The sequence below is a fragment of the Melitaea cinxia genome, chromosome 9 (assembly GCF_905220565.1).
Source record: "Melitaea cinxia chromosome 9, ilMelCinx1.1, whole genome shotgun sequence".
Taxonomy (NCBI): domain Eukaryota; kingdom Metazoa; phylum Arthropoda; class Insecta; order Lepidoptera; family Nymphalidae; genus Melitaea; species Melitaea cinxia.
Genome location: NC_059402.1, coordinates 10868542 through 10883520, shown reverse-complemented (window position 1 = coordinate 10883520; position 14979 = coordinate 10868542). Strand labels below are relative to the sequence as shown.

The window sequence follows — 14979 nt, the reverse complement described above, 5'->3', positions numbered from 1 at the left end:
ATTTAATGAACTCAAACATTTTCATATACATTTACCTTGAATTTATTTTCGAATTAACTAATTTTATCACAAGCATCATCTTTAAATGTACCAATTTCTAAAATTGGTACATTTGATAGTACTATAAAATTGCTTTTTTTCATATCAAAACATCCTAAATGTATACAATTTGACTTATTATAAGTCATAGGTCATAACTCCATACCCTAGATTCACTCATATCTAAAAATCATTTGTAAACATGACATTATACGTAAGTCTTATATGTTTCTTAGGGCAAGAACTTCATAATTTTTAAGATAATTTAATTATATAGTTTACTAAAAAAATTTTTAATGTTTGATAAAACAGTAACACGAATTTTAAATGATTCATCAGTACCTTACAGAAGATCACAGCTAAATAACTGTTTTCAAGCAGTATTGTGTTCTTGTTGGTGAGTAAGGTGACCAGAGCTTCTGGGGGGATTGGAGGTAGGGTCGGCAACGCGCTTGTGATGCTTGTAGCATTGCAGACGTCTATAAGCTACGGTAATCGCTTACCACCAGGTTAGCAGTAAAAGAAGATTATTGATTTTTTAGCTTCTAGAATTAATTTTTAAAATTTTATTCTTATAAAGGCACGTAGCGTATTTTGCAGTATTAACAATGTTTTATGTATCAAGTATTACACAAAATAAATGTTGACAACAAAGTATTTAAGGAATTAAGATGGTAAACTATTTTTGTTGTTAAAAACATAAGACCCGGTAACTCAACGACCTAAACATTACAATGATATGTATAAAAATTTATTATTTACTGGTATTAAAATTTGACACCTAGATAATACACATGTTGTATTACTTACAGCATTTGAAAACACAGGGTTCCATAAGAGACTTTTTAAGCCTTTTTGTTCCCCTTAGGATAATAAACGACATTACTTAACTTTTAGAATTTCACGTAGGCGAAGTCACGGAGAGATGTTTTAGCACAATAGTCACAGGGAAATAAGTTATCGAGCACGTATCGCAGCGTCTTGGATGTCGTAACGTGATGTCGTGTCGTGTCGGATGTCGTGTCGGATGTTGTGTCACAGCGCGGTGACGGCTCCGCCCTACGACTCAGGGAACATGAGCGCGTCTACCGACACAGGCAAGTCATCTGCCTCCGGTCGTGACCAGTCCTGAAACAATACACAAATACTTGTGTTAGCAGCAGATAAAGATATGCACTAATTTTCTGATGTTGAATGAGTCGTTAAGTATTTTGTCCTACCGTGTAGTCTCTTCATAGCTCAATAAACATTGAGTTAAAAATCAATGAACAATTATGCAACCGTAATTATCTTCGCTGAACTTTTATTTTTAGAGCTCAGCTGCAAATACAAGTTAAAACGAAAATACTTTTATATTTTGACACAAGTCAAACAATCGAAAGGGTGTGGGTATCCTTCATCCCCCAGTTAAATTTTGTTTCTTTGTTTGACTACAGGAGAAAGTGATGTTTTTCGAGTATGTAACTACATACATAAGTATTTTTATTTAGGCATAAACATAGTCGTTGTATGAATATTGGACATTAATCTTGGACACGTTGTGGTGCATTTCTTTACGGGTTTTAGCATATGAAGTTACATTAAATTTATCACAATAGTACTGTGGATTATAGCTATATAAGACATCAAACTTACTTGTTCCTCCGTGCTCGCGAAGAAGAGATAGAACAAATTAGCTCCGAGGTCGATAGCGGCGGCCAAGTAGAACACTTCACGCCACTGTCCAAGGGTTTGCTGAAACAAAATAATTATACTTTAATTTGTTTTAATCTTTTATGTATTACCTGTGGAGGCCTATGTCGCGCAGTGGACTGCAATAGGCTGAAGTGTGTGTGTGTTTTATGTATTACATATTTATTTGTAACGTTCGAAAAAATAAATTCATAAATTATATACTAAATAAACATCAGTAATTGGTGTTTATTTATTTGAATATGTTAATTTCGCACTTACACAAGTGTTTAAACTGTGTATCTGTATTTGGTTAATGCTTCTTGAATTTTCTGTCAGCCAACTTTTGTGTGTGCAAGAAAGTAGGTGTAGACGTACTAATGTAATGTAATTTTGTAAGGCACTTTTGTATTTTATAATGATTATTGGGTATGTAACGTTTTGACGCCGTTCTAAAAATAAAGGCTATACCGTTTTCTTAACACTGGGGTGGTAAACAAGCCTACGGTCGCCTTATGGTAAGCAGTTACCTCAACATATAGACGCTTGCAACACCAGAATCATCGCAAGCGCGTTGTCCTCCCCAGGAGCTCTGGCTACCTTACTTAGCACAGAAACACGTTACTAGTGAGCAGTGCTATTTAGCAGTGACCTTTGTTTTTATATCACTAGTTCGGCAAACAAGCGTACGGCTCACCTGATGGTAAGCGATTACCGTAGCTTATAGACGCCTGCAACACCAGAAGCATCGCAAGCGCGTTGCCGACCCAATCCCCAATCCTCCCAGGAGCTCTGATCACCTTACTCACCAACAGGAACACAATACTGCATGAAAACAGTATTATTTAGCTGTGGTCTTCCGTAAGGTCGAGGTACTTCCCTAATCGGGCTGCTCCAAACTTTGAGCATTATATTTCCTGTTGTGCTCTACCTTATATCGTGCTACGTGTACCCACTATTTTATTTATCACAACATTTTAAGAATTTATTTCATCATTTTCATTCCAAATGAATAGAAAAAAAAAACAGATACTTTTTATCTTACACAAGTATTTATGGCAAATTATAAAAAGTTTTATAAGGTGCGAACCTGCGTGTCGCTGATGATAAGTCCGATGACGTAGGGCGCCAGGAAACCGCAGATGTTGCTGGCGGCGTTCGTGATGCCGTACATGGTGCCCGCGAACTGAGGGGACAGGTCGATGTGGTTCATCTGGTTTCCTAGGACATACGATTAATACGATCAGGCAGTGATATCCCGCTGGGCATAAGCCTTTTTCTCCGTGTAGGAGAAGGGTCGAAGCGTAAACCACCACGCTGCTCCACAACGGGTTGACGTATTTTTATTATGCATAAAAAATACATTAAAATCAATAATAATAAAAAACATTACACACGCATATATACTATTTTATTTAATGTTCACATTTATAATTTAAATAAATTATGGCCGAATCCCGACCACTGGGCGTTCACTATATTAATAAAATAAAACTGTTCAAAACACATAAGCGACTCGTTTTTGCATGGCGCTTACGACCTTTTTCACGAGACCGTTTTCATCGTCGATAGAACAAATCGCAACGGCCTACATTACTACGACTTTTCAGAATTTTCATTTCTGCCGTAAAGTGAGTGTGTGAATTACACACACTCACTTTTTTGCTTTGGAAGCGTTGAATGTTTGAAATAAACATTTAACGCTCAACGTACCATAGTAGGAAAAGAGTCATGTATTGGGAATCTAGAAATATATATAGCACAAACACAGACACTGACTACGATATTATATTTTTGTGATCTTCACAAAAAATTTTCATTCGCGAAATCTGAATTCGCGAATATTAAAACATTTTATTATATTATTTTTGATATGTTTTTTTTAAATACATATGTAGTGTTTTATTTTATTGTTTTTATAAATCTTTAATTAAGTGTTAAAATTTTGTATACATATTTGTTAATTTGTAATTACATAATTATGATGTTTGTCTATATGTCACGTTTGGTCAGCCGGTAGACAGTGAGCAAGAGATGAGGCATGCACGCATTCAGCCTGTATCATTCCACTGCTGAGCGTAGGCCTCTTTCTCCATGCAAGAGAAGGATTGGACCTTAATCCACCACGCTGCTCCACTGCGGGTTGGCGGACCCCTACTAGGAGTAACAGATCGCTATCAGGTATTTATGATAAAAACCGACGGGACGTCATGTCAGTTACCTGCGAAGGTGGCGCCACCGAAGGCCGAAGTGATGCTCAGTAGCAGCATGACGGCGACACGGTCGCATCCCGCCCACGCGATACCCAGCAGACCGAAGGCCGGTATGAATGACGCTGGCAATAAAAAAAGCAACGTTTATTTTCTTTTACTTAATCTATTATAATAAAAAAAAATACAAACAGAGTTTCTTTCCGATCTCTGCAGAATCTATTTTCCGAATCGGGGGTAGTTTCACTTTTAGTTACAATTAATTAAGACAAAAACAACCTAAATTTGTAAATAGACGATTCAAACATACTTTTGAAGCCTGTTTGAATAAAGTCATTTCTGTTTTTTTTTTTTTTTTTTTGATAGTTGGTGGAAAGGTTTTATACCTATATACTAGATGACAGTAGCAGTAAATTTTTTATAAATCACTGGCTGTACCCTGCGCGCATTGCTACGTTTTTTTTTATTTTTTGGTCGTACTAACTCAGAAACCTTTGTGGGCTCATGCACAACACTTTGCTGAAGATCATGCCATGATCAAATGCATAGTTCTGTAAAGGACATACAGACAAACATTTATTTTTTTATAAATATATTTTGATGATTCTTGTTTAAATCGAAAGCTAATGCTTGTCATGTGGTCTCATTTAAATTTGATCGAGATCTGATGACTCCTTTTTAAGTAATCTATGATATCGCGAATTTACTTAACTGTTTTGTGTCTACTTACGCTGTATTACTTGTCGATGTAATTGAAGTTGGTTTTTTTTTCGTTTACGAGCAAGCACAATTATTACTATCATTAAATAGTATAAAACAAAGTCGCTTCCCGCTGTCTGTATGCTTAGATCTTTAAAACTACGCAACGGAATTTGATGCGGTTTTTTTAGTACATAAGAGTGATTCCAAAGGAAGGTTTATATGTATAATACATGCATAATATAGAAGAGGAACATATTATTAAAGTTTTTGATGTAGGCGTATAGAAAATAATAATATATAATCATATAAAACTATTTGCTTACCTACAGTATTCCAAAGCTTCATACTATTAAGTCGAGAAAGCCATCCCTTAACAAGGACCCAATCCGCGAATATACTTATTAAAATGCCAGCGACCCACGCAGTTAGATACGGCAATGCGGATAGTCTGGCGTTCTAAAAATCAAAACAGATTTAATATAATTATTATTAATACCGACTAAGACACGTAATAGTTGTTTATGAATTAATCTATCAAAGAGAATAGACAAATGTGATAAACATTTAATAGATCACGATTTTTTTTTTTTGTCATTTTAAAACATTTTGATCTAATACAAGTTTTTGAACTTTTAGGGTACTACCACTACGATTCATATGTAAAGCAGAATAAGGAGTAACATAATTTTTTTAAGTGTAACTGAGGGGTTTCTTGCTGGTTGCTCTCTGCATAATCTACATTGCGAATTGGTGGTAGTTTTACTTTTAACTGTAATTAATTGAGTAAGGCAAAAACAATCTTAATTTGTAAATAGACGATTTGAAAATGATTTTGTAGCCTATTTGAATATATTAATTTTTGATTTTGATTTCTTTTTTGATAATTTTCTGTCAGCGATATTTTCGGCTCCACGGTCACTGAAACGCTTTAATGAGAACTCAAAACGACCAACTGCTACTAAACTTTACTGTTCATGTTTATACTGTAAGAACCTTTTCCGAAGTATTAGTAAAAAATTAACTAAGAGAAATAGGAATTCATTTTTTATATCACTAGAGGCAAACAAGCTTACGGTTCGCCTTATGGTAGGTAAGCTGTTAGCATAGCCTACGGACGTCTATAGCAAGATAAATCTGCTGTGTCCTACATCATTTTTTATATCATAATAAGAGTAAATGACACAAACTCACAGAAACAATATCGAAGTGAAGAATGTTATTCATGTAGGTGGGTAGCTCAGTAAGTTGCGTGTAGAAGAGCCAGGATTGCCCACACTGTGCGATGAGGATCGCCCACAACGGCAGGCACGTTAGGAACTTGCACCACGGTATCGACATTGTTTGGTTTTCCTCCTGACAAACACAATTCAAAAAATACATTTCAAAAGTATTCATCATTACATGTTTAAATTATTTAAACTATCTTACGATAAATCTAATGAGGATTAGAACCAATTTAATCTCTCAAACCAAGTCTAACATAATACAAATATCTTAAAATTAAAATTTGTCTCCAAGTAAAAAAAAAAGACATAAGAAACAAGTTTACTTTCGAACATTTTCGTTTCTTTGGTGTGATTGTGGAAGAGTGCATTTGATTGTTTTTGAAAATGTCTTCCTGAACTTAACTTTAGCTAATTTAATCAAAACTTGTCACTCAAAAAAACAGTAGGTACTATTTAATACCCACAATTTAGTCTGTGTTACTCATTATATTATAATGTATATTGCATTAAAACATTAGAAATAATATATACTGTGCAATCTCCAGCAACCGTTACCTAACGATAGTAGTTTAAATTTAAATGAGACCAATTGACACACACCACCTTTCGATTAAAAAAAAAATTTGTCGAAATCGGTCCACCCGGTCAAAAGTTCTGAAATAACATACATAAAAAAAAACAGTCGAATTGAGAACCTCCTCCTTTTTTGGAAGTGGGTCAAAAATAAATCATTTATCTAAAGATTAAAAAAAAATTAGAGGTGGACTACCCTTAACATTTAGGGGGATGAAAAAGAGATGTTGTTCGATTCTCAGACCTACCCAATATGCACTCAAAATTTCATGAAAATTGGTCAAGCCGTTTCGGAGGAGTTCAACTACAAACACCGCGACACGAGAATTTTATGTATTAGATAATATTCAAACATAAATACATACAAAATACATACATACAAACATACATATAGAAACAATACACAAATAGATCACACATTTGAATCAATGTAGGAGATAAATAGATAATAAAGATATTTTCTGTAAGTTTTTTTTTTACTTGACGCGAGTTAATATCGTGAATCATTCCGTCCCACATTATGATAATGCAAAACAACGCCATATCACATTACGCACTTAGCATTATGTTTGTAACAGAATTAATTAACTTATTGTGACCTGTTTGTAATACTGATTCATATATAATATAAACTAGATGTTGCCCGCGACATCGTTCATGTGGAATTAGGAACATTTTCAGGAAAAAAAAGTAGCCTTGTGCTATTTCATAACATATCTCAATTCTTAATTTAACCCATACCCGCTAAGTAGTACTGCCGTGAAATTGTCATTTTTTTTTAAATTATTTTAATAAGTAAACCTACGTACTTCAAACCATTTATAGACACCATAATACCATTTATAGACATTATATAATTTAGTTATGTAAAAAGCCAAAGTTACATACTATTAGCAATTTCATGTCGTTAAAATATAGAATTTGACTATACATGTAGGAACTTTACGTCTTATTTTTAAAAGTAGCTGACCTAAAAACATCTTTTTGAAATTTATTTCCCTAATTTGTATATAATCTTATATTCCAATTGTTTACCAACTTTTCCATATTTCCATATGTAAATTCAATAAAACATTTTAAATTCCAGTAATTCTAAAGTGTAGCATAATTTAATAACCAGCACTTAAATTGATTTATGTAGAGAAATTAGAACCACCACCGTGACTAACAAGTTTAAGTGTCTCTAATACTACCAGCTGGCCTGGCTTCTATCGGTTATAGCATGCTATTATTATATAGTCTATAGCCTTACTCGATAAATGGGCTAACTAAAGCTAAAATAATTTTTCAATTCATAGCTTCTGAGATTGGCGCGTTTGACTAAACTAGCTAGCTCTGTAATATTAATACAGGCGTTAAGTTTACCTGAACTCCAATGGATCGTGTTATAAATTCAACTTCTTTCGGACATATTCTTGGATGCTTTTGAGGTGAGTCATATACTAAAAGCATCCACACTATAAACCAGACGACACCTAGGCCCCCAAATAAATAGAAACATAGTGGCCAGCCACCGCCAAGGTCAAGGGTACATAACCAGCCCGATATAGGCAATGATATGACTGTACCTATATTTGAACCTGAAACAAAAAAAATATATAATATTAAGTGGTCGCTGAAATGCATACTACTAATACATATATTTAATATATTTTGTATAATAGCTTTTTGTTAAATTTGGGTCCTTAAAAAAGGATGCGGCCTGTGGTATAAAAAAAACTATAGGGACTGACACTGTGAGTGATGTTTTACAGTGCTTTTAACTGTTAGATCGGGGAAAAAGTCGTTTCGTATTTTCAGTTAAAAATTTATATAAAATTCTTTTTGTTGTATTGTTTGTAATTGGCTGGTTTTGATAGCATGAAAGGGTGAATTTTTTTTTAATGAAATCAAAAAGTTAAAAAAAACGTTTCTCGCCAGTTTTCATTTGGTTATCTGTTCACCAATATACGTGAATCCAACGAAGAAATTCGATACATTTTTAAATTTTGCTTTAAAAAAGGAACAATGAGCTCAATGCACAAAAAAAAAAAAATTTGACGTTTATGGACCTAATGTAGTGTCGGTAAGAGTAGCATAAAATTGGTTTAAGCGTTATCAGTCAGGAAATTTTGAAGTCAAAAATGCATTTCGCTCTGTTCTCCCAGTTACAAATAAATGTAATGACATTTTTGAAAAAGTGGATCTTGATCGACATTTTAGTAGTAGTTTAAAGATACAGATACAAGGCATTAGTAGTTTTTCAAATTGATCAAAAAACAGTTTTGACCCATTTGAAAAATATAGGTTACACAAAAAAGCTCGATATAGGTATGAGTACCTACCACATGAACTCACTGAATGAAACCAAATGGACCATGTACTCAATTGCAATTCTCTCTTAAGATGTAAATATATCGAACCAGTTTTAAAGAGATTGATCACTGGTGACGAAAAGTGGATCATTTATGATAAGAAAATACGAAAGAAATCGTGATCAAAGGTCGGTCAGGCTGCACAGACTATCACGAAACCCGGGTTGATGAACGAAAGTGATGTTGAGTGTATGGTGGAATTGAAAGCGCATCATTTACCGCCGGGTAAAACCATCGATTCGGATTTCTACTGTCAACAGCTGATGAGACTTAAGCAAGAAATTGAGTATAAACGGCCAGAATTATCAACAGAAAAGGCGAGGTCTTTCGTCACGACGACACCCATCCCCATGTTTTTAACCAATTAACATAAAGTGAGAGACTGACTGAGAAGTATTAATGCATCCACTATATAGCCCCGATCTTGCCACCTCAGATTTCCATCTATTTCGGTATCTTTAATATTCTCTAGGTAGTGTAAAGTTAACATCAAGATAGAACAGTCAAAAGTACTTGTGGCGGTTTTATAATGATAAGTCCGAAAATTTAGCAAGGTAGCAAGTTATTGAATACACTTCCGCCTATCACAGTCCACTGCTGGACATAGATCTCCCCAAGTTCGCCAAAAATGGAGTGCACTCGGGTGTTTTGCCCATAGCCACCACTGTTTTTGGCTGACTTTGTCGCACGTAAGACGCTGCTGCCTGTCTTCGCTCTGTGTATTTCAAAGCCAGCATTTGGATGGATATTCCGCCATCGGTCGGCTTTTCTAGTAGCAAAGTGGTAGTGGAACTGTGCTATCCCTTAGTCGCCTCTTAAGACACCCACGGGAAGAGAGGGTGTAGCTATATTCTATAATGCCGTAACCACACAGCACAAGTTATCGAATAAAATGGTACACATATATTATAATAAAATTAATGTAAATAAATTTTGTAGGTGTGTTGTTAAAAATGCAACAGAGATTATTCCACCAAGAAAAGTGAAGCAGCTCTAGAAGGTGGATTTTCATTAAATTAGCATAACTCAGCGATTTACATTTTCGACAATACAGCTGCATGATTAATAAAATGATAAGTAACATGAAATAATGTATAACTTCGAAACAAATTGTTCTTATCATATAATGGTACTTGTCATAAATAATAGTCGCATTTTATACTATCATTGAATAATACATTTAACATCAACAAAATGTACTTACCAGCATATACGTATGCAGCAAACTTTGATCTTTCCATGGGTGGTATCCACCTTGCCAGCATGGCGTGCATAGCAGGGTATGTTACTCCTTCCCCTAACCCCTCCAACACTCGCACGGCAATAAAAAACTTAAAATCTACAAAAGCAGCTATAGGACTTAATATCGTAAAAAGTGCTGTTAACAATACACCAACACCATAAACTAATTTACCACCAAATAATTCGGCTATTCTTCCCCCAGGTATCTAAAACAGAGAAAAATTTTGCAAAAAAAAAACTAAACTTATGCATATAATATCAATAGTTTAAAGTAGATAAAATAAAATCACAGCCATCATCTGAACAATAAAAAAAAATTCCATTTAATGAAATCAATAAAAACATAGTTACATTATTATTGTTACAATTTACCTGGGTTAAAACATATCCATAAAAGAAAGATCCTAATATAATACTTTGTTGTTCAGCTGTCCAGTTAAAATCACCTGATTTCTAAAAAGAAACAATAAAAAAATTAGAAAGCTATTATTAACATTGAACACATAACATTTTTAATTTTAATGGTGGCTAACACCATTATATAGACATAAAATTTGCCATCTTTGTCAATACAAATTCTTATATTACTTACTACTATTTATTGTTGAAGTTACCTAGGGCTACGTTTTTACTGATCAGTTTTATACATCAATAAGAGTGAAATATATAAACAGTAATCCTCTAAATTTATCAAAAACCATAACTCGTTTAATATATAACATACAGTACATAGCACTACTTAAAATTTATGTTGTTATTACAAAAATACACAATAAATAAAGAGAAATTGAAATTTTCAACTGCAACTTACAGGAGGAATAGTTGTATTGCTTGGTAGAGATGAAGGACAGACATCTAAAGAGTCATTGGATGGTAAGGGTGCAGTGGAGTTGATCATGGCCACAATTGCAACGGAAAGATTCACTCTCATCGCATACACATTGGCAAAGCCAAGAAAACCCATAATACCCAATACTGTCCGACATTTTATCCATCCTGTTGTTTCCTCAACTATTCAAATACACAAATTTTAATCATGTTACAATTATGATACAACAAATAGGGCATTAAATTTTAATAAAAAAGTAGTTAGATTTACTTATGCATGTCTTTTTTAGCATGTCTTAAATTTCATCAAACTTTTGTTTATTTTCGTTAGATTTTCAACTTTCGAATGAGAGTTTACTAAACAAACTTAACTTATATTAATAAAGATGTAATATTTATGATACAAAATATCTACTATATCAACTGCTTTTGAAAAGAAAAGAACGATACAAAGTAATTGAAAGTATGTCATAGTAAAAAAATTGTGTCAATGAGTAAGAACGATAAATCTAACATTAACTTCACGTTTTCCACAAAAGAAATTTGTCAGGTATATGTTGTATATCCTCTACCTGGTTCTGTATCAACTAGGTTCCTGTGACTACTTGTGACATCATTTTCTATGTCAGCATTTAATATTGAACTCTCTTCCACTGGTAATGACATGATTAAAGCACCATTCCCCTTCTTAACAAAGAAATATCACTTTAGTCGTCAGTATAAAAGTTTATAACTTTAAACCAACTTATTTACTATTCAAAAAGAGATTTAGAGATCATACGAGTGAGTCATAAGCTATATGATTTTTTTTTTCAGCGGAATCTATACGTAAACAAAGAAAAGTTTTCAAATTGTCAAATTATTTCTATGTAGTACAAAATAGGAATTCAAAATATCAATGTCAATGTCATATCAAAATAATTCGCTAAGATGTCAAATAAATACACAGATAACAAAAAATATATATTAATTTTTGTTTCCTGGTAACGACAAAATTAAATATTATCTATTTTTCAATATATACGGATTGAATACAGCGATTTTGATTTTTGACTTTTACTTATCAAATACGCTAACATTAATAGTTTAAATTTTTTCGTTATCTTTTGTCATCGATATCCATTAAATAACAGTAATTACGGCATCGTTCCTAGTAAATTCCTTAATGTTCCAGTAAGTTATTGAAATCAAGTACCCCGTTTAGATATTTTCATGTAATTATATCGCTTATTTGGCGTACTCTCCTGTTGTATAATATGACCTCTAACATATTAATATATTTCCACCACGATTTATACATAATTACATATAAACCGGCACTTCCGAAGTTGACATTCTTTGAAAACGGCTATCACGAGATATGCCATAATAATAATACTAAATAATTTATTTGCAATAATTTTATTCATTAAATAACTCCTACATATCAATAACGATTAACTCATATGCAGTTGTCATTTTAACCTCTGGAGATATAGTTTATCTTGTTTATTAACCTTGACTTGTCTCATTACATATTGCACTGAGCAAAGCAGTAATTTAATTAGTCACAAAAAATTAAGTACACTGACTGACAAAAATATTTTGTAAAAACTTACAATTTTTTTTAATATAAATTCATTATTTTTAAATATTTATTATAAGTACCTACTCAGAAACTCTTTGATAAGTAAGTTATAAAAAAATAGAAATGTACAGTGACTATGAAAATGGTAGATACGTGCAATTTTGTGAAACCCAAATAAATAATAATTGAATTAAGTAAACATATTATATAACATTTTTGTAAAAACTATAAATTTTTAACAATAGTAGGCATTAATAGTCCTATTATTATAGTTGAAAGTAAGTTGACGCTATGATTGTCCATTATATTTCTTCCACTAATATGTTTTACTGCTAAACTTGAATATGATACAATTTTTCCATCCTTATCTAAACCTGAAATCAAGAGTGTGAAATTGTAATTTGCATTACTTAACTTTGATTTAAATTTAAAAAAAAAGTTTGTAGATTTAATGTCGCTTATGAATAACACTACCTCAATAACTCTTAAATTATTAATGTCTATTGGTAGCATATTTTTTTATTTACAGAGTGAACATAATATCATTACATAAATGGAATTAGTTACACTTTTCTTCAATTTATATGTTTAGCAATTTTGTTTTCATATGTTACAATTACCAGAATATTGGAGTGTTGCACCAAGTATAGAATCAATAAAGCTGCCTAAAAAACCAGCCAAGCCACCATACAATATGACAGGCCACTGTGGAGGCGCATATGACAATAAGGCTCTGTCTGCAAAGTACAGAATAGTTATATAGTGAGATAATCCAATCAAAAGTCCTCCAAGAGTACTAAAGATTGTTCCAATGAGAGTAATTCCTCCATTTGTTCCTTTGGGCACTTTTTTCCATGATGTTACAAGGACTGGATCAGATGTACTTAACACCGTCCCCAATTCTGAGGCCCAGGTATCACCATTACAGCAAGCAAAAGCACCTAATTAGCAAAACAACATATTAAATATTATTTTTATAACTTATTATAACATATTTTTAGAATAATAAAAATATATACACCTAGTACACCAACACTGAGCCAAGAAGCTCTATAGTTATGTACGAAATCAATTGGTCGCTCTGTCGCACCGACATCTAATAAATGCAGTAGTGCTAGTTGAGTTGCCATACCACCATTACAAAGTACTTGAACCCAATTTCTTTGACCACCTAAAGGAAATTATACATTATATATAAATGTTCTTTTACTATTGTTTTCTAATGTTTATGGGAATTTCACTTATTATAATGAAACAACTTTTTTCAGATTTTGGTTTCTTAATTTTTGTAGATACCAAACGTTTACAGCAACCATGGTCTTGGGAGAACTCAAAAAACAAGGTCAACATCAGGCATCTACAAAACTTAATAAACTGCGAAAAAGAGTTGTTTCATTCCATTTACTATTTTTTTATTAATATTTAGAAAAAGTTATACAAACCTTCTTTAAAGTCTTTTTCAATCTTACGTTTTAAATGAGGTCTAAAACGAGTTGCTTTAGAAGATGACAAAAAAAAAACTATTAAGTCAACCAAAAAGCAATAGTTAGACAAAGTCAACAGAAAGGCTACAACTAGCCCTAACAGTGCTCCACTTAAATTAATACTTTTTTTTCTGTAACCTGACACTGCAATAGGAATAGGTATTAAGCAGGCAGCTAACCACCTCGCTGGCGATATTATAACTGGTTCTGAAATAATAATATTTCACTTATATTATTATAAATATTTATGATATTTGCCAACATTTTTTTTAATATATATATACTTGCCATCCAATCCCTCGTTGTTTAACACTAGTTTGGAATAAATTATATTTATAATCCACATCGACATCGACAGTGGTATAGCAAATGAAATAAGAAGTACAGTTAAAATATGATTGTTTTTTAATCCCATCTTCTCGAGGGTTACTGGTTTTTCATCGGTTATAGACATTTTCAGTTACACATTAATTAGATCAATCATAAAATTTTTGCAAGGGTACCGTTGTTGTAATGACACCTTATGCATACCAGAATAACTGTAAACATTTTAAAACTGGTTAGTGTTGACACAAAATTAAGCCATGAATATATCAAAAGATGTTTCGAATAAATCCTTAATGATTGTCACTTACTGAACATATATTTATTATATTTTATCATTCATTGTTCACATTATAAAAATTTATTTCACTAAATTTTTTCAATTGTGAAGTTTCAAAAATGAACCAAATGAAAGTAAGTGACAGATGACTGTAAACAGTGTAAATACAACAGACTAAGGTTGCGTTCCACTAAGCGACCGTAACGACCTTTCTATCGTTCCACCTGCCGTCACGAGGTGCGAGCGATGACCGACGTCATAGATGACGTCACTGGTCACGACCACATCGCACCCACTTTGCCCACAAAATATAGGTGGGGTCAGAATTCGCTTTTATCAAAACGTGGCATGAATTAAGAAAACCACTGTCAATATCAAATTGTCAATGCTATCTCTCATTTGATTCGGAAAAAACGCAACGTTAAATTTCCGGAAATCCATGTTGAATTCAGTTTTACTCAAATTCATGCGACATATAT

General features: G+C 32.8%; 2 protein-coding genes across 2 annotated transcripts; both read right to left on the bottom strand.

Annotated features, from left to right (window-relative positions):
* Positions 1 to 774: 774 nt before the first annotated feature.
* On the bottom strand, positions 775 to 11511 carry LOC123656473 (putative inorganic phosphate cotransporter). Its single transcript, XM_045592153.1, has 11 exons — positions 11418 to 11511; positions 10829 to 11028; positions 10390 to 10470; positions 9980 to 10223; positions 7787 to 8001; positions 5814 to 5975; positions 4946 to 5078; positions 3932 to 4045; positions 2801 to 2931; positions 1675 to 1773; positions 775 to 1167 (listed from the first exon to the last, which is right to left on the bottom strand). Exons 1-11 carry the CDS (start codon positions 11509 to 11511, stop codon positions 1099 to 1101), a joined length of 1542 nt encoding a protein of 513 aa, XP_045448109.1. The 3' UTR covers positions 775 to 1098.
* Positions 11512 to 12230: 719 nt separating this feature from the next.
* LOC123656472 (transmembrane protein 19) lies at positions 12231 to 14437 on the bottom strand. Its single transcript, XM_045592151.1, has 5 exons — positions 14185 to 14437; positions 13855 to 14103; positions 13434 to 13583; positions 13033 to 13353; positions 12231 to 12786 (listed from the first exon to the last, which is right to left on the bottom strand). The coding sequence occupies exons 1-5, from the start codon at positions 14348 to 14350 to the stop codon at positions 12638 to 12640; spliced, it is 1035 nt and encodes a 344-aa protein (XP_045448107.1). The 5' UTR covers positions 14351 to 14437; the 3' UTR covers positions 12231 to 12637.
* Positions 14438 to 14979: the final 542 nt, after the last annotated feature.

Excerpts from the sequence above, each read along its gene's own strand:
- LOC123656473 (XM_045592153.1), bottom strand. The coding sequence starts at position 11,511 with ATGTCATTACCAGTGGAAGAGAGTTCAATATTAAATGCTGACATAGAA. Across the intron at positions 10,471-10,828 it reads GCAATACAACTATTCCTCCT|AAATCAGGTGATTTTAACTG; the intron begins GTAAGTTGCAGT and ends GTTTCTTTTTAG. Across the intron at positions 1,774-2,800 it reads TTATCATCAGCGACACGCAG|CAAACCCTTGGACAGTGGCG; the intron begins GTTCGCACCTTA and ends ATTTTGTTTCAG.
- LOC123656472 (XM_045592151.1), bottom strand. The coding sequence starts at position 14,350 with ATGTCTATAACCGATGAAAAACCAGTAACCCTCGAGAAGATGGGATTA. Across the intron at positions 13,584-13,854 it reads TGAAAAAGACTTTAAAGAAG|GTGGTCAAAGAAATTGGGTT; the intron begins GTTTGTATAACT and ends AATTTCCTTTAG. Across the intron at positions 13,354-13,433 it reads GCTCAGTGTTGGTGTACTAG|GTGCTTTTGCTTGCTGTAAT; the intron begins GTGTATATATTT and ends TTTGCTAATTAG.